The following is a 17607-nucleotide window of genomic DNA, read 5'->3' as shown; positions in this document are numbered from 1 at the left end:
AACAACTTCCTCATCTGTTGACCGGAGAGGAAAAACTCACCCTCAGTACCCCTGTCAAAAAGAAAGTTACTTTTGGACAAAGTGCTTTGCTTACTTTGTGCCTTTTCATCACCTTCCGCTAAAAAGTACAGCACGTAATTTCCCATATACTTCCATTTTTTCATATGTTATGTTTCTATGCAGCGTATGTTGCTAAGAAAGAGACAAGTCCTTATTTGTCTGTCCGGAAAAGACCACTTCATGTCAGAATGTTTGGAAGATATGTGGCTTGTGAAAAGAGGGTCCAATATTTACTTTGGTGGCTCTGCAGTGAAAAACACTGTCATATGCTGTATTCACCCGAACTTCTCCCGTTGGAGTTAATAGACTCAGGACCTGCCGCTAGCCTCAAAATGTCGACCGTGAACAGGGTCTCTATTTCTGCAAATACAGACCCTTCTGTTGGCCTCGGGAGCAGGAACCCCATGTACCAGATGCATTTTTCAACTGAGAGCTGCGAGTTTCCCTGTGGGAGGTTCATACAATTTGAGAATCAGCCCTCTTTACTCATAATTTCTGCTGCTCTCCTGTCTTTAAATGTGTGAACATTCTGGTCGCTAAAATGACTTGACTCAACACACAGAAGAGACTCCTGCACCGACGTGTGAAAAAGGCAGCTCGCTCACGGCTGCTGGGGGAAAAACCACTATGATCTTTTTTTTAAACATATTCTGGGTCGGATTTTTCCTTCAGGTGTGAGATGGCAATACGGTGGTTTTCAATCAGATCAGGGTGCTGCTGGATCTGTAATCAAGGACTGATGTACACCATTGATACCAGCTGAATGCAGACTGAAACCAGACTGTTAAAACAGAGTGATGGTGATGAATCTGTGCGGGCTAAATCATTCACGATGATGCACTGGGAGAAGCAAAAAAAAAAGAGTCATGGATCTAAGGACACACCTGTCCTCCAGAGAGTTTTTTGGCACTCTCATACAGCTCATCAATATGGGAGGTGAAGGACTGGAAGTCTGGGATGACGAACTTCTTGCGGAAGGCCTGAGTGAGCAGGACAATGTTGCTCTGGACACACCTGATGAATAAACCACAGAAAGCATGCTAAAACACTGTGACTGCATGCAACTGGAGGAAAAGTTTGTCAACCAAGTTTGGACAACCCTGAAGTGTGACAAACTTCTGTGAATGTTCATAAAAGTGGCTGATGAAGAGGCTTCACCATTACATATTGATCAGCTGCTTTTTATCTATATAGTGTCGTCCAACATGAATCCATATAGCGACTCGTGTGTCAATGACCAACACCACGTTCTCCGAGGGTTTCGGGAACATGTTGACGCTCCTGTTTTATGTTACTGCTAGGGCCAAAATAATTAAGAGAAGTGGAGCGCGCCTCTGTGGAAAAATGAGGGCAAACTTTTCCTTAAGCCTTAATGTGTTGTGGTTTTCTCAGTTTGTGACAAGAAGAAGTGAAACTAAATTATAGCTCATCAACCGGTAAACACACATCTATTGACTTTCTACTATTCTTTAAAAGAAAGGAGGGAGGTTGGGGATTTTCAAATGAGCGCAATCTGGAGTTTCCTTTGACCAAGTATGTAATGTAATAATAATGGAAAAAACACATCTTTGGACTTTATAATTACATGACCTTACGTCACAGCTATTGATATCATTCTTACTGCGTTCAGGAAAAGAAGGATCTCATGCATAGAATATATTGTAATGGAAGTGCATATCTCAGAACTCAATGGATGTCATTTTTCAATGAATTTGCTGGTAATAAATACGGTCATCAAAATGTATAAAAATGCTTTTTGAAAACATTGTAAAAAAAACAAAGTGCCACTATGGTGTACAGACAAGACACGCCACGCCTTACTTCTTGAATAGGTGCTTGTCCAGCGTAACGCCATCTGGCGTGTTCCTTAGAGTTTCTTTGAGGGTGTCCATGCATTCCTTCAGTCTGGGGTCTCCAGAGCGAAGCCCCGTGGCTTTAAGCGCCTAGAATTAAAGAGTATTTAGAAACACCTCTGAATAGAAACAATGGCCCTGTTTAGACATGGCATTAACATGCACCTTGGGTGACAGAAACATAAAACAAATATATATATATATAGGCCTGTAAGCTATACTACTGCAGCTGTATATCTCATGTTACTGTCCACATGTTACTGCCAAGTCTGAACAGGGCCAATGCAAAAGAAACAATTAAAAGCGAGGAGACAATCTGGTGTTAATGCACTTATCAATGCTGTGACATTAGCCCCAACCATCACGCTGAACTGAACTTGAAGGACTTACTGTGAGAAATTTATGGGCAGGAATCGTCTCTTGACCCTCTGCGACTGTGTGGAAGAGCAAGTCCTCCAAACTGGGCAGAATGCTTGCATTTCTTCTCCTAGGTTGGAAAGTGGTGGAGAGACACAAACACACGCGTATAAGACGGAGCACTCAACGTTAACGGTGTACATGGGAGCAGCAAAGCATGTGTTGTTGTGTAAATGTAAGTAAACACAGTGGCACTGCGGTGAAGGCATGGTTGGCGTGCAACAGGATCGCCCTTTAGCACAAGCCACAATGAAGCCCATTCCCACCTGGCTTGCCAGTGTAAACACAAGAGCTTATCTGTGGCAGTTGATACAATCTTATCACATTAGTGAGGGATTCGAGCGGCTATACTGGAAACATGCCATCCAAGTGGAAGCGTTAGCCACGGGGGCGCGTGTGTCTGTTTGTGGCACGTAGCGCCCAAAGCCTTCATTGTGCGGGACAACGTTACTGAATGTTTCCTGTTGGCAGTGCTCCCTGATGGGTAGCGCCATGTTGGGCTGGAAATCGGGAGATAAAGACAGATCAAAAGGTGGTCACTGCTCAAAAAATGGGCTAAATTAGTATAGAGGGCCTGGTCCCGATAGAAGTAAACTGAGTTCTAGATTCCTCTGTGATACAGCACAGCTGGACAACGTGACTTGTAAAACAGGCCCACATTAAAACCGCCAACAAGAAGATACAGCCGGCTTTATAACTTTCCATTTTTACTGTGCTCTGTAGTGTTTGCATATTTTCCACAGGGAGAAGAGAGTCAGTGTGGATCCGTTGGGGTCACCGTTGGGCGGCATGCTCATGTCCGGCCTGAGCACAATGCTTCAAAGCTGTTTTCAACTAACAGCCAACACTTTGCAGGTGTGTCCACCTGCAAAATGTCACAGATATGGAGGCACATTAAGCTCTCCTTAACCAAAAAAAAGCACCTGTTTAATAGACACACAATCAGTACGGTTATAACTAATACAAACTATTGGCTTTTATATATTTGTTCATTATATGGTCACTACATGGTCCATTCGCTCACAACATTGTGTTGAGAAACGCAGCTCTAACAGCTTTGGCGCCTGCAAAGCAATAATAATATTATAAAAAGGATATAAATAAGCATTTTAAAGACAACACCAATTCTCTTCTGAAATCCTTTCAATCTGGACAATAGTTGACAACAAATACCTCCTGGGCAATTTGTTAGGCATGGGACGATATGAAAATGTAATGGCCCTATTTCTTGGCCATAAGAATGCACGATATTATCCCGATAATTGCGTTACCTTACATTTTGTAAAGAAGGAAATAATTTGTTTGCATCACAGGACACCCTTTTCAGTGAACATCCTTTATAGTGAAAAACAAACAATCAAACCTTAACTGGGGTAATTATAAATCATAAGAAACCCTCTGCATAGCGAGCTAGACTGCTTTGTCAAGTCACTCATGTGACTATATGTGGTCCTGTATCTCTAATAGTTTGATTACACAAACATAATGCCCCAGCACGGGGCGGTAGTGTCTGGAGCGGTGTTAAGCGGCCTAAATTCCAGGAATTCTCTGGTCGTCAGCGCTGTCCAGCCCACAGTGGCTCTTGGATTAATAAAGCCAACATTGTGGCCCGTTCACACGCTGATCATGACACAGCAGCGTGGTCTGCGGTGGGGCAAACTCCACTCAGTGCAGGACCAGAATTCAAAATGGTCTCGTCCAATCGAATCAAAGTCCTTTTCTCTCGATAACTAGCAGCGACTATTGTGCTCCAGACTTATCCTGTACGGTCTGCTGTCCCACTCCAACATCCTGCTTCTAAAGACCATGCATCACATTGAAGAAGGCATAATGCCGTTCAATGTAACCTTTTACCACGAATAGCCAAACTTGTCCTCACAGGTGCCCTGTTAAAACAGAAGCTTTTGCATGGCACAGATGCTTCTAATTCAACACTGATGGGGCAATGGCCATGTCACGTGATACACATCGGCATTTGATACGCAAGGATTCAGCCTGCACCTCCCTCTCTGCCTCCATCTCTTCTCCTTTTGGTACGTCCTCCACTCTCCACAGAGTAAACACTCCACATACAGCCAAGGTAACTACGCCGGAACATGTGCAAACAGACCAAGATCGTCAAAAATGCCGTCTGTCAGGCATGCCTAATTCAAAGGGAGTGCTATTGACCAGCACATCTGTCACTACAACAGCGTTCCACACGGCAGTGGACAGGTGCACCGCATTATCACAAGGCGAACGGCAAAAGCAGTGTGCAACGGATGATACGCCTCACAGTGACATGTTTACGTGCAAGTTGAATTGAGGATAGAGTGATGGATGAGTGGGAGGATCAATCGTATTTCATACAACCTGTGCAACCGCATTCTAAGAGAGTTGTAATGAGAAAACCCTTAAGCAGGGGATGAGTGTTTGTGTTTCTAGACACATGCATTTTCTGCCTTGAGGGCCCAAAAAGCAGCACTTTGAGGGCCAATTAGGAAGTATTTAGGCAATTTAAGGGGCACTTCACCAAGGCTCATGATACATTTGCTTTGAGTCTGTAAATAACTGACTACAGCACAAGAAGCATTTTTCACATACTTTGCCTGAGGAAAAAGAAAATTCTAAAAAGTGTAAAGCCCATGTAGCTCACCTGCCTCATAAATCAAGGTTGAGTTCTTACTGCAGCGGCCAGGGTTCGAATGCGACCCACGACCCTTCAGAACATTGTCGCAAAAAGGAAAAAAAACATGTTTGGGGCGAATAAACTTGTTTGTTCAGATCTGCCTGTGGCCTTATACAGACATCCTACCATTAATGCAACATGCGGATGCTTAGTGTTAATGTCTGCTCAGGCACGCTGTTATTAGGTATCCTCAGTGCTATAGTATACGGCTGCGTTCACATCTGTGGTCAAGTTGCCCACCGGGCCTAAAACAGACACTGACCCACTGTTGCCCTTTAGTTCTAATAATTTTAGGTAACTTCTTAACAATTTAAGTTTGTAACACAAACAATAAAAGAAGCCACAGGGAAGTTGGCAAGAGCTTACACAAAAATACCAATTTATAACAGACATGCTGCAACTGAACTTCATTGGTCATGAACACCGACAGACAGTGTACTGCAACAAGATGGGGCAGATGGCAGAATTAACGTGTGCCACGTATGCATATCACATAATCTTGTGGACGGTTGATACTCTCAGTTGTCACCAGCAGACACTGGACTAAACTTGTCAATATCTTGGTTTTGGCTATAGACTATAACGGTTCTAATGTGTAACGAAGCGAACTGCTTGGTTGAGACGGCGGCTTTAATGACCAAAACTGCGGAACAAATCGGGTGTGAATACAACCTAAACACACCTTGTTTCTCTCTACTGGTACATTTAAAAATCCTGTTTACAGGCAGATGGCTCAGTCCATTTGCCTCTGGATGGCTGCTCATTGGTGTAAGCGGAGCACTTTGAGAGTTTCCTGGATACTAGGTAAAGATTGCGCTGTGATTTTGAAATGTATGTTTTGCTCTGGAGGATTTAGAGCGCAGTATTGATGGCCAGTATTGTAGTATTCACACAGCAATTATTGTTCAATTCACCCCATGTCAGGGGTCATCTTAACATCAAAACGCTAACTGTAAATGAATATTCAATTATCTGGCCTGAGAGTGTGGTGATATCCATGGTCATATCAGTGACTTAACACACTTCCCTAAGTACTGTGTGTGTGTGTGTGTGTGTGTGTGTGTGTGTGTGTGTGTGTGTGTGTGTGAGAGAGAGAGATTAACACCAAGTGTGTCTTTCACTTTCCAACTCAGTCATGTGTTTCACAAGTAATTTGTCTGTTCCGTTTTTGATATCTTAATCTTATCCACCTCAACCCACTAAAGCTGTAACTGACCGCACAAATAGATCCGGGTAGTTGGCCCTAAGCCAGGGACACTTATTCTGTAAAACACGTCTGTGAGGCTCTCGGAAGGGAATAACAATCAAAACGCTGTATCGCGATTGATTTCTCAATGCATAAACTGCATTTCTTTCTGAGATATATCTTGTGAGGCCTCATGACGTCATCCCCCTCTCGTGCATCAACAGTTCTTTTTTTTGTGCTGCTGCTGCTGCTGCTGACCCATAAAATATGAATCACAGGACCGGCCTCAGAGTACGGTAAGTTTCCATGGACACTGTCGTACTGTGCATCTGTGCGCACACATTCAGGCGGTCCACTTCAGGCAGAAGGGAAATAAATGGACTGGAGTCACTGTACAGACAGCCAGCTGACTACCAGGAATGTGAAATGCCCGACATAAGGAATATTGAACAACGGGGCAATTTTGAAATTGCCAACAAAACAGGATTGACTCTATAAATCTGAAAGCGCTTTCATTACTCGTGTATCTGGACGGCTGACTTTAAAATCAGTACCAGGTTTTTTTTATTGGGAACATGCTCTACCGTAGTGTCATGATATGGGAGATTGCAGCTCACTCTTAAGGGATAAACGGGTGACTTGAAGGGGGGGGTTGTATGAGGTACTTATCTGTAGTCGGTGTATTATCTACAGTAGATGGTGGACGGCACGCCCCCCAGTTTAGACAAACAGAGCAAAGCAATGTACTGCTGCGGACGGGGGCAGCAACAAAAAAGTATTTTAGACACCCACAAGAAAGGCCCCACCCTAAAAAAAAATCAATATTAGTTTAAGGTTGTGCTATCAAGAATATTTTACCGCTTTAGCTTATCGTCAGACATCCCTTTCCCACTGAACTGAAAGTGAAACATTGTGGCATTCTTGGCAACTGTTTTTGTGGTTCTTGTAGCATTGAAGAGAGCATACTGAGAATGATGACGCACCTGTGCTCTCATCAACGCTGCAAGAGTGTTGGCAAAAACGGTGTAAGTTTTATCCTCAGTTCAGTTCCCCATCAGAAAATATTCTAAATATAGTGTACACTTAAATTGATGTTCAAATGTGTTGTTGCTGCCCCTGTCCACAGCAGTACATTGTTTTGCTCCAGGTCTGGTGCTCCCGACATCTACTGTAAGTAATACACTGATTATGCCAAAGTAGCTCACTCAACCTCACTTCAAATAATCCGATCTATACCTTTTTAAAACTGTATAGCTCTGTAAATACCATTACAACTCCATAAATAAAATACCTTCACATATTGTATTTACATTGAGACAAACTATCACTTCAAATCTGGTAAAAGTTCTGGTATTTTGAAAAGGTAAAAGTTGTCATTGTACAATCCGTAGAAACTGCTTTGAGCTTCATGTTGTTATCTTTAGTCTTGTACAAGTGCGTTATTCTGTAATTACAAATGGCAAAGGCAGTTAGGACTGAAATTACTGTTAAACAGCGAGACAACTGCATAGACTTGGACAAATGGCACAATTTGGACATGGAGCAGTCCCTTATGAGACAAGGCGGCATAGGCTTCATGTCTGCAGCCCTATATGGAAGTGGCAGTGCTTCTACAGACACCAAAAAAAGTCAGGGAATGATAAGAAGAGCAACTATGCACACATGGTTGGCATGCATTTCTATTGGAAAAACTACAACTGTGGACATTTAAACATTACAATTGTAATAGTATATATGTTCTATGTGTTACTGTCACATGAAGCAGTTGAAGCCACACAGAGACTTAAATGGGGTTTTCTTGTTTTCCACTTTCTATCAGCCTACTGTGGACGGGACAGAAGGGTATTGTCAGTAGTCTGGTGCGGCCCTCAAACTGTGACCCACATCACGTCACTAAGGAGAGTGGGAGGTCACAGTAGAAGCGACCAAAAGAAGCCACAAATCAAATTCACGCAGCAATGATTATAACAAAAACTAAAAAAAGTGAGAATTTTTTTTATCCATCTCGTATCCCGTCCACGAGCTGGTGTTATTATCCTCCACATTATCTCTGACCTTGTCACGGGGATCCCCGCCGCCTCACTTTGAAACCTGCCCGCACCGAGCAGCGCGTGGTCTCAAGCAAACCTAACGTCACATACGAACCCGTCAAGGTAAAACAGAATCCTAATTGACTTTCGGTTAAGTTGCTAGCGCCGTATTTATATAGCTTCTTGGCACCGAGCCATAGGAGGCTGCACCCAGTATTCAAGTCACACACATGGTATGCTCGCTGCAGCTGTGAAGCCATGGCAGATGGTAAGCTGTGTTATTGTATATCATACGTGTGTATTTAGGTGAGCTTGTCTATAGACAATACACCCGTTTAGTATTTTAAGGTGTACGATGTTATGTTGGCTAGTTACTGAGCGCTATTTAACGCGGTTTTAACAGCGTCTGTAACCGCTGGCAGACAGCGTAACGCACATCCGCTTGCGTCCGCATGCGTCACTACTCGCCATGCATCCTACGGCGACCGTAACGTGCCACACAGTAGTTCCCCGGGGAAGTGCTTGAAACCTACTTGTCGCTGGATTCTTCGCTGCTGACGCCATCCTTCTTCAGCTGCTCTTCCAGCTCCACGGCGCCTTCCGTTTTCGTGCAGTACGAGCGGAACAGGGCGGCGCGGGGCGCGGCGCGGAGCGCCGGGCGGTGCGTGGCGGCATAGAGGACCTTCAGTGGAGTGGAGACGGCTCTGGCATCAACGGAGGCGGCGCCGAAGCAGCAGCGGTGGCGGGTCGGGGACCAGGGCTTCTGTATGGAGCCGGATAGAGGACGCTTGAGGGTGACTTCAAACAACTCCTTCAGCACTGTCGAACACCTAAAATGTAACATCTCAATCCTGTCGGGCAGTTGGAGAGAAAGTCGTGGTTCCAAATATATCCGGTGGCAACTACACGGCCGTTGCGTCTGCTACCACGTTGACTGACTGAGGTGCGATGACTCAGAAACGCCGGCGTCCAAAAATACATAGAGGCGCACGTTCACGCCCCCGTGGCTCCTATTGGTGGAATCGAAGTGATGCGCGCGTTCAAAGATAACTAATAGCGCTTTCAAGTTTTCTATTGGAGTGTCTTCGTGTCTGTCAAGTCTTGTTATGTTTTTTTTTGTTTTTCACAGTAGGGTGATTAAATCTGTTTGCGTGGCAGGAGTACCAGCACGAGAGCAAAGGAATGTATTGCAAAGGATGGGGGGGGGCACCTATAAGGCTCACCTTAAAAAGTTATCTTTTAAGTTTACGCTATATTTGTGAAACAGAAAGTAAAACTTTATCTTTGCTCTCTTCAAAGCCACAAGACTCTGTTGACAAACATATTATAGATAGTTTTACTTTCAGTTCAGTTACCCATGAGAATATATTCTAAATATAGCACTTAATCTGATATTGATTTCGCTTTCTCTTTAAACTAGGCCTTTATTTTAGGTCTCTAAAATACGTTTTGCTGCTGCCGCTGTCCACAGCAGTACATTTGTTTCCGTGCTGGTGCTCCTGTCTGTTCTGCAGGTAATACACTTACCTATTAATAACACCATAATAACCATGGATGGATTGCTGAACGGGCCCCCAGGCTCAGGTGCCCAATTCTCACAGTGGCGGTGCCAAGAAGAGACTCAACCACAAAGCAACATAAAAAGACTACAAAGACTACAAAAGACCAACTAAGACGCGCAAAACAGCTGCAAAGAGACAGCGATCTCAAAGACGAGAAAATGGGCAGAACAACTGCAAAGAGACACCAAATGACTTATTTCTGAAAATAAATGTTGTACTCAATGGTGAGAAACAAATATATATTTTTAATCCTGTATGAATTGTGCCATGAATTACACATGTTTGTTAATTTAAAAGATAATTTTGCAGGTCACGAAAGTCAACATATAATTACTTTTTTTACAACATGTTGGCTATTGGTATACCCGTTGGATATAATGGGATCCTCTCTCAGCTATTCATTTAAATTATTTATATAGAGAGATGTATGTGTAAGTTACATGCTTAGGGGGACATTATTTTGTGAAAAAGCTGTCTCGTAAAAAAATAGTACTGATGTTGCAACAATAACCTTATCTACGTTTTGATTTACAGGATCATTTGTTATACTGTATCTTTCTGTGATAGACTACCTACCAAATGCTCAACTTTAACTTATTTTATCTATCTTTTTTGCACTGTTTAAATTGTCATTCCTCAAAACTGGAGACCATTTCATCTCGTCACACCTTAGTGTAGTTGAAGATGCCACCACTGTTGCCAGTAAAGATGGAACTACTTAAATCTGGCTCGTGCTCAATGTTTTTTTATTTTTCATGTAGCCTAACTTTTGTTCCATGTACTTCTATAGTCCCGGGCATTACGTTTTACTGTTCTGTACCGGAAGCTGCTCTTACTTGTATAAGGTTTTATTTTATAAACTAGCATGCATATGTGATGAAAATGAATCAGACTTGATGCGGAAGTATTTTACAGTTTTAGTTTAGCAGTTATATGAATGCATAATCTTTACATGTAGTGTGTTTCACATTTTAGCACATTTTTTCACTTCTAGTTATTCATATATTCATTCCATATACAATATACAGTCATATATAGTTGTTTGAAATGCAATTGAGTGTTATTGTTGCTCTTAGTTTAGTCTGTCAGGCTGCAAGCCACAGCAAGGTTCGGTAGTCCAATGAGTGATCGCTAAAGAAGGGCCAGGGCCACCAGGGCTTGGGCCAATTATAGTGAAGGAGGTGGGACTTAAGGAACGAGGAGGCAGAAATCCCTGACAGTCCAAATTCAGGGCAGTACAGACCCCGGATACCAGCAGCAGCTCTCCACGTCCTCCGGTGTGTTCAAACGTCACTCCCAGAAGTTGCCACGCATACACAGACAGCGGCATGATGTGGAGGTTGGTGAGCTGCACACTGTGCCTCTTCGTTTTTTCGCAGCTCAGTTTATGGTGTGTTTTGGCGACAACAGCTGAGCTGGATGGCGAGGTCCAGATTGAAGTCCTGTTCAAACCCGAGCAGTGCACTCAAAAGAGTAAAAGAGGAGATCTGATGAACGTCCACTACGATGGGTTCCTCGCCCAAGGTGGTGCTCAGTTCTACTGCAGGTTGGTGGTTTGAGAAAAAGTTAGCTGCAGTTAATAGATATTCTCTCTACAAGTCAAATGAGGCTGGGAACTTTATTAATGTATTATTATCATTACTAATATTGTTATTATGTAGCTTTAATAACTGAAGGGAGTGATGAGTATTTCACTACAGGTTTCACGTTGCATGTTATGCAACGGTTTATTTGTATGTGTTTTGTAAAATTGTATACCCTTATTTCAGTGTGACCTAAATGAAGGTAGGGTTGGGTAAACACTGGGAATTGTAGTTAAACCTGCGTATAGAATTTCATCAGTCCTCACCTGGATCTATGGTCATAAGGGACAAAGAGTAATTGTGGTAAAGGTGGGGGCTGAGCCTTACATATAATAAAAAAACCACTGTAATAGTGCAGTCCTTAACCAAAAACACAATAATGCTATAGATGTAAAGGCTGATTGATTGAGAGGATGTTGTCTCTTTTTCTACTGTGTTTGCTGTAGTCGATCAGACAAAGCTGGGCACCCTCAGTGGTTCGTGCTGGGCGTCGGACAAGTCATCAAGGGCCTTGATAAAGGGATGGAAGACATGTGTCCTGGAGAGAAACGAAAAATAACTATTCCGCCTGGCCTGGCCTTTGGAGCAACGGGCAAAGGTAAGTAAATGCAATACACAGTCATTTTTTGCAAGTGTCAGCACAGGGTTTACGTTGCCCATCGCTAAACCGTAGATTTTGTCGTTTTTCCGCTCTGGGCCGAACATCATGAGCATCCGTACCACGCGTCACCAAACAATACAATGCTAAACCACAGATTTACACACTCTAAGAACACTGGATCCTACACTTCCCATAATGCAACTTGATAGAGTCTTTTAGACACTCCCTGCCTGGTGAACATCCATGTCTTTCAAACTTCACAGCCTCAGTTTGTAATGTCAATGTAATGCAATTAAAACGTGTAACAAAAATGTTTTTGTCCACATGCTGATGGATCACCTGTTTTCAGCAAGTTTTATGTTTGCAACTGAATGTCTTAGTGAAATGAATGCATGTCTGTGGCCGGAGGGAACATTGGAAATCGATGAAAATGGGCAGCAGTGGTATGCATATGATGTGATTAATGAGTTAAAAACAATAAATCCTTTAAAGTGATTATTATGTTAGTATTGTCTCTGCTGGAGGAGCTGCCATCATGCTGTCTTGTGTTCTTTCACAGCACTTTAGTTGGAAGGGCATCACATCCTCTCGCAGTGTTTGCTACTCATCCCCCCCATGGCATGTACTGTCAGCATGCACAAAGGTTTAAAGGTCTCTACTTCTTCTCGCTCTTTCTTGCATGCACCGGAGCACTTTCTGAAAACTAACAGCCGATAAGTGTTTCACCTTTTAACTACAATGTCCTACAAACCTCTTCATGTTGTTCATAAATGCACTATGCTGTGATCTGACTCAGGCTGTTGCACAGCCTGGGGATTTGCATTTCAGGTTTCATCCGTTGATTTCACTGTTTGGCTATGGAGGAAATTGCTTTGCTAAAGAGTGCACGCTTTAGTTATCCCGGCATCAGCCTGCTTTACATTGACGTCCATGTAAAGCTCTCCAGGGCTGAGAGTTAAAAACGTCTGTTGTTCAGCTGCAATGGGACCACCAGTAAAGATGAACGGCTTTAATTGCATGTTGCTCTACTGACATTATTTCTCTTTTCTTGCTGAATTAATGCCTTATTAGCCTTTACATTTTCGTAATGACTTTAGCTCTTGATGCCAAATCAGCACTACGTTAAGATCAATTCATTTATGTAGTTAGTGGCTGTTTTGTCCATTTCATCACAAAGTCTGAATATGTAGTAGAAGCACTAACCAGATAAACACAGTAAAACACAACTCCCATCCCTCCTGAAATGTTGTCAAACCAACTTCACAACTCCACCCTACACGGTAGAGCAGGGGTCTCCAACCTTCTTTTCCTCTGACAGCTAATTTGACTAAATAAAAGTGTCCGAGAGCTTCTCATAGCACCAAGTTGTTCATCACCAATAGCAGACATTTGTCATTCACATTCATGGTAAAAACATTTCCTCATGAAAATAGTATATTTGCCTTTTAGTGGTCTGGCTATTTTCTGCAATCATTGTCAAATCTGGTGTGCTAACATCGCCTAATATTTACAGTGTCACTGATTTTGTACAGCCCGAAATCACAAATTTGCCTCAGAGGGCTTTACAATCTGTACACATACGACATCCTCTGTCCCGGGACCCTCACATCGGAACAGGAAAAACAGAGGAGGGATCCCTCTCCCAGGATGGACAGAAGTGCAATAGATGTCATGTGTACAGAATGAACAACATAACAGAGTTACAACGCATTACATGCATATGACAAACAATTCATTTAAGAGAGTAGTAAGTAAGAGTCAGGTAGGACCACGGCAGCAGGCAAGACCACGGTCCAGATATAACCAAGATCCACAGAAACCTGTGAAGCGAGAAAGCACAAAGACTCCGGGGAAGAAGCAAAGTCAGTAATGTGCGTTAATGGTAATATTAATAGTAATGTGACTAATGCCACACTTGAAACAGCGTTACTTGTTTAATTAATGGCTGATCGTGCGGGATGTCTGTGAATTTGATTGCATAGAAATTAAAACGTGTTTAAAGTGACTTTGAATCTACATATTCTTTAACCTTTTAACAAGCAACTCAGAAATGGGTAGTGAGCCACTGGCAGCTCACGAGCTACTTGTTGGAGACCCCTACGTTAGCGCATGATGAAAATGATCAGTAACTAATGATTATGGCGTTATTATTGCTGGTGGTCTTTTAGAGTCTTGACGTGCTGTTATTTCCTCCTGATGGAACAGATCCTGTGCCGCCCAATGCTACGGTGGTCTTTGAGGTGGAGGTCTACTCTGTTTCCAGGGGACCACGCAGCATGGAGGCTTTCGGACTGATGGACCTTGACAGAGACAGAAGTCTCACAAAGGCTGAGGTAATCATTATTCACAAGCTGGTAATTATCACAAAAGTAGCTCAGACAGAAAAGGCAATAACCACGGTTGGATTAACATGCTAGGGGGCCCCACGGGCCCGTTAGGCCTCTTTTAAACACCGGTTCCTCTTCCTGTGCAGTGTGTACATGTTTTCCTTTCAGGATGATACCTGTGATACTGTAATCAAATGTCACCGGAGAGGAGACGTAACTAGGCATAAAAGACCTCTTCTTGAAGGCTTAGAAGTAAGAAACATGCATATATACAATATCAACATAATAAAGACAGAGTTGAAGATTGATTGTTTGGTCTTTTGAGTAGCAGAAGAGAAACATGATTTGTTTCTAGACTAAAATCTCATTTGAACCTTCAGTTTGCTTGATAGGCGTATGACTCATTGTTGATGATTGTTCGAGGCTTCAATGGTATTGTCAAATACATATACTGCAGCTGTTGTTGTGCTGTGACTTGATCTAAGTCCTGACTGCTCTGGCTGTAATGTCTGTCTTGACTCTAGGAACTAGAGACTCCAGATGTTTTCATAAGCAGGACAATTTAGAGATTGGTGGGTAGTTATGTAAGTCACTACCACCTTCATGTAATACAAAAACCTATGCAGACTTCCAGATTTTTTGCATTTTACCTGATGCAAATAACAAGTTAAAAATGTGAGCCAGAGGTGCTGCAATTAAATCAGTGCTGAGGGAAAGATCTAAATAATCTTCCCTCTTAGATTTGTCAGGGTTTAAGCCGACCAGTTGACTTTAAACCTCACCTGAACTTCCTGAGACAGTTATCAGTCAGGCAGATGATTGTCACTTTGCGCTTTCTTCCAAATGGCGTCTCTGACAGCTTTGGAAGTGTTTGGGGAGAAGTAAGGATAAGAACGGTGTTTTATTCTGAAAATCTTCACAGGGAGCTTTTTTAATTCATTTTCTTTATTATGCAAGGATTGATGTTAGTCCAGAGGGTTCGAGGACATCTAAAAAATAAAATTGGGGTATGGTCACTGATGTCATAAGCAATGAATGAATGTTTTTACATTTCTGTTCATGTACTGTTCAAACAAATATGATATAAGTGAGCTTTAATGGTGTATCGTTGAACTTTGCAGAGAGCTACACTGTTTCCCCTTGCTAACAGTCTTTATGCTAGGCTAAGCTAAAGTTAGCTAATAGCTTCTGGCTCAAGCTTCATACTCGACACACAGACTTGAGAGTTGTATAAATCATGTCATCTCATTCTCAGAAAGTAATTAAATAAGTGTATTTGTTTGTACTGTCCTTACATTGTCATTTAGTAGTGGGTATTTTTTAAACGGATCCAATGAGCACAAAAAAAAACTAGAAATGTGTTTGCCATCCCAGTGAACCTTCATTTAAACTTGATTTCACATTGTTACTTTATTTTCTAATCGCAGGCTTTCCAAACCGCTTCTAAAGAATAAAACATTCCAACCCAAAGTAACCTCGCCTCAGTAAGACTGAAGGCCACGCTGGTTTCTTATCTCATTATCTCGCATCATAAACATCCATGGATTGTACTAGAAGGTTGTGAGGCTATAAATCACTTTACTTTTAATTAATTTACTGCTTTTGCTCACAGTAATTCTTTACAGCAGTGTCAATACAAAATAAAGGACATTAGTACTGCAAACCACCAAGGAAGCCCATTTTAAAAGGGACCAAAATGTTTGCTCAATCCCAGAATTACAGTAATTATTGTTATGACCAAATGTAAAGAAAGCTTATACTCATGACGTTATCAGCACATTAAAAGAAGACATGAAGGACCTGCTATCAATACCATTTGCAGTTTAAATTATCAGCAATATGACATGTTGATTGTGAGGCACAACAGTTGCTCATGATATGATAACATTGTTGTAAAAGTACAATAAATGTCTGTTACTGATTCCAAAGTGTGAACGACAATGTGCTTTTGTTTACAGGTAAAAGCATACTTGAAGGTGGAGTATGAAAAATCTGGGAAGCCACGTGATGACCCGTTCTATGAGAAGATCATGGCTGATATATTCCGCAAGAGTGACCAGGACAGCGACGGGCTGATCAGTGCCAAGGAGTATAATATATATGAACACGATGAGCTCTAGTGTTGGAAGCAGTGGATCTTGGGAATTATTTTTAGATAATGTGCTTTGATCAATTAGAGAGAAAACGTGAATAGGTAAAGGAATAAATCCACCCTCAGATGTTTTTCACAATGCAGATGTTCTTTTTTTTCTATGAAAATATTGTAGCAGTAAAAATGACAATGAGACACCACTTTATCCACGTTTGACCAGTTGTCCACTAGAATGATATGAAAACATGAAACACCTAAATGAGATCTAAAATGCAGAGGAATCAGCCCCCAGCTGTTCCCAGATGGATTTTTTCCTTTTAAAAAGCAGACTGGCAGCAGCTGCATTTAGGTGTTTGGAGCCACTAAGACATCTTTACAAGCCAACAAACTAGCTACTAACTTTATATACCAAGTATTAAACTATGCAAGAACATCTCCAACACGTGTGTAAACTTTTATGCCAATGCCACTAAATTTCGCATTTGAAATATATATACAGTATATATTTTTTAAGTCTTGTGTCCCGGTGAACATTGCAGCACAAAGAAGAAACCAGAATGTTGCACAATGTTGTGAAATGGTTGGCTGTTGACTGTCATGAGATTTGAAAGGATCCCATCCTTCCTGTGAGTTTTCTCTGCTATATGTCACCAGTGTACGGATCCATAGAGTTGGGTTTGTTGAACGGATGTTTGTTCTTTTCTTACTAAGAGAGGATGTCCAACAAGCCAGAATTTGTGGGCTGTGTTTGACCAGTTTGATGATTAAATGTTGTGGTTTGTCAGACATGTTTACAAGTTGTGTGTCCATCTTAATGTGGTCGAAATAGTGACTACCATTGTATCCAGTTGAACAACACAAGAAACAAACCATAGTGTATGTGGAAAAAATATAGTATGCCACAAGTGGTTTATATTTTTCTCAGTGGTTGAAACCATTCATGGGCTTTTTACTAAGATTAGAAAAACGTTCAAAAGAGAATTTGCAGTTTTAACTTCCAGCGGTCCAGTGGTTGTAACTGGAATTTGAGGACAGACCTGAAAAGACAAATGTGTGTTAGTGTGAGGTGTTTTTCTGAAAATTATGCCCAAATAATGTGTATGACATGCAAATTATTTCCTCTGTATATGATCCATAAGAAAATTATTTTCATTTGTCATCAGGTCAATTACTGTAGTGATTCCTCTCCAGTGTGCTGAGGTGCGTTTACATAAACTAACCACTAGAG

General features: G+C 41.9%; 2 protein-coding genes across 5 annotated transcripts in view; one reads left to right on the top strand and one right to left on the bottom strand.

Moving 5' to 3' along the window:
• LOC306704145 (glutaminase kidney isoform, mitochondrial-like) overlaps positions 1 to 9143 on the bottom strand; it is a 37596-nt gene extending 28453 nt beyond the window's left edge. For all 4 annotated transcript variants that reach the window (XM_079170364.1, XM_079170365.1, XM_079170366.1 and 1 more), the window contains exons 1-4: positions 8748 to 9143; positions 2304 to 2400; positions 1882 to 2003; positions 945 to 1074 (exon numbers count right to left, since the gene is read on the bottom strand). In XM_079170364.1, the coding sequence (XP_079026490.1) occupies positions 945 to 1074; positions 1882 to 2003; positions 2304 to 2400; positions 8748 to 9058 (660 nt within the window). In that variant the 5' untranslated portion in view covers positions 9059 to 9143. The remainder of the gene's footprint in view (positions 1 to 944; positions 1075 to 1881; positions 2004 to 2303; positions 2401 to 8747) is intronic.
• Positions 9144 to 11091: 1948 nt separating this feature from the next.
• Positions 11092 to 17163, top strand: fkbp7 (FKBP prolyl isomerase 7). The gene is made up of 4 exons (XM_079170923.1): positions 11092 to 11322; positions 11806 to 11957; positions 14166 to 14293; positions 16246 to 17163. The coding sequence occupies exons 1-4, from the start codon at positions 11105 to 11107 to the stop codon at positions 16405 to 16407; spliced, it is 660 nt and encodes a 219-aa protein (XP_079027049.1). The 5' UTR covers positions 11092 to 11104; the 3' UTR covers positions 16408 to 17163.
• Positions 17164 to 17607: the final 444 nt, after the last annotated feature.

Source organism: Pholis gunnellus, assembly GCF_910591455.1.
Source record: "Pholis gunnellus genome assembly, chromosome: 12".
Lineage (NCBI taxonomy): Eukaryota > Metazoa > Chordata > Actinopteri > Perciformes > Pholidae > Pholis > Pholis gunnellus.
The sequence above is the reverse complement of the archived record's forward strand: the minus strand, read 5'-3'. Positions and strand labels throughout refer to the sequence as shown.

Excerpts from the sequence above, each read along its gene's own strand:
- fkbp7 (XM_079170923.1), top strand. The coding sequence starts at position 11,105 with ATGATGTGGAGGTTGGTGAGCTGCACACTGTGCCTCTTCGTTTTTTCG. Across the intron at positions 11,323-11,805 it reads GGTGCTCAGTTCTACTGCAG|TCGATCAGACAAAGCTGGGC; the intron begins GTTGGTGGTTTG and ends TGTTTGCTGTAG. Across the intron at positions 11,958-14,165 it reads CTTTGGAGCAACGGGCAAAG|ATCCTGTGCCGCCCAATGCT; the intron begins GTAAGTAAATGC and ends CTGATGGAACAG.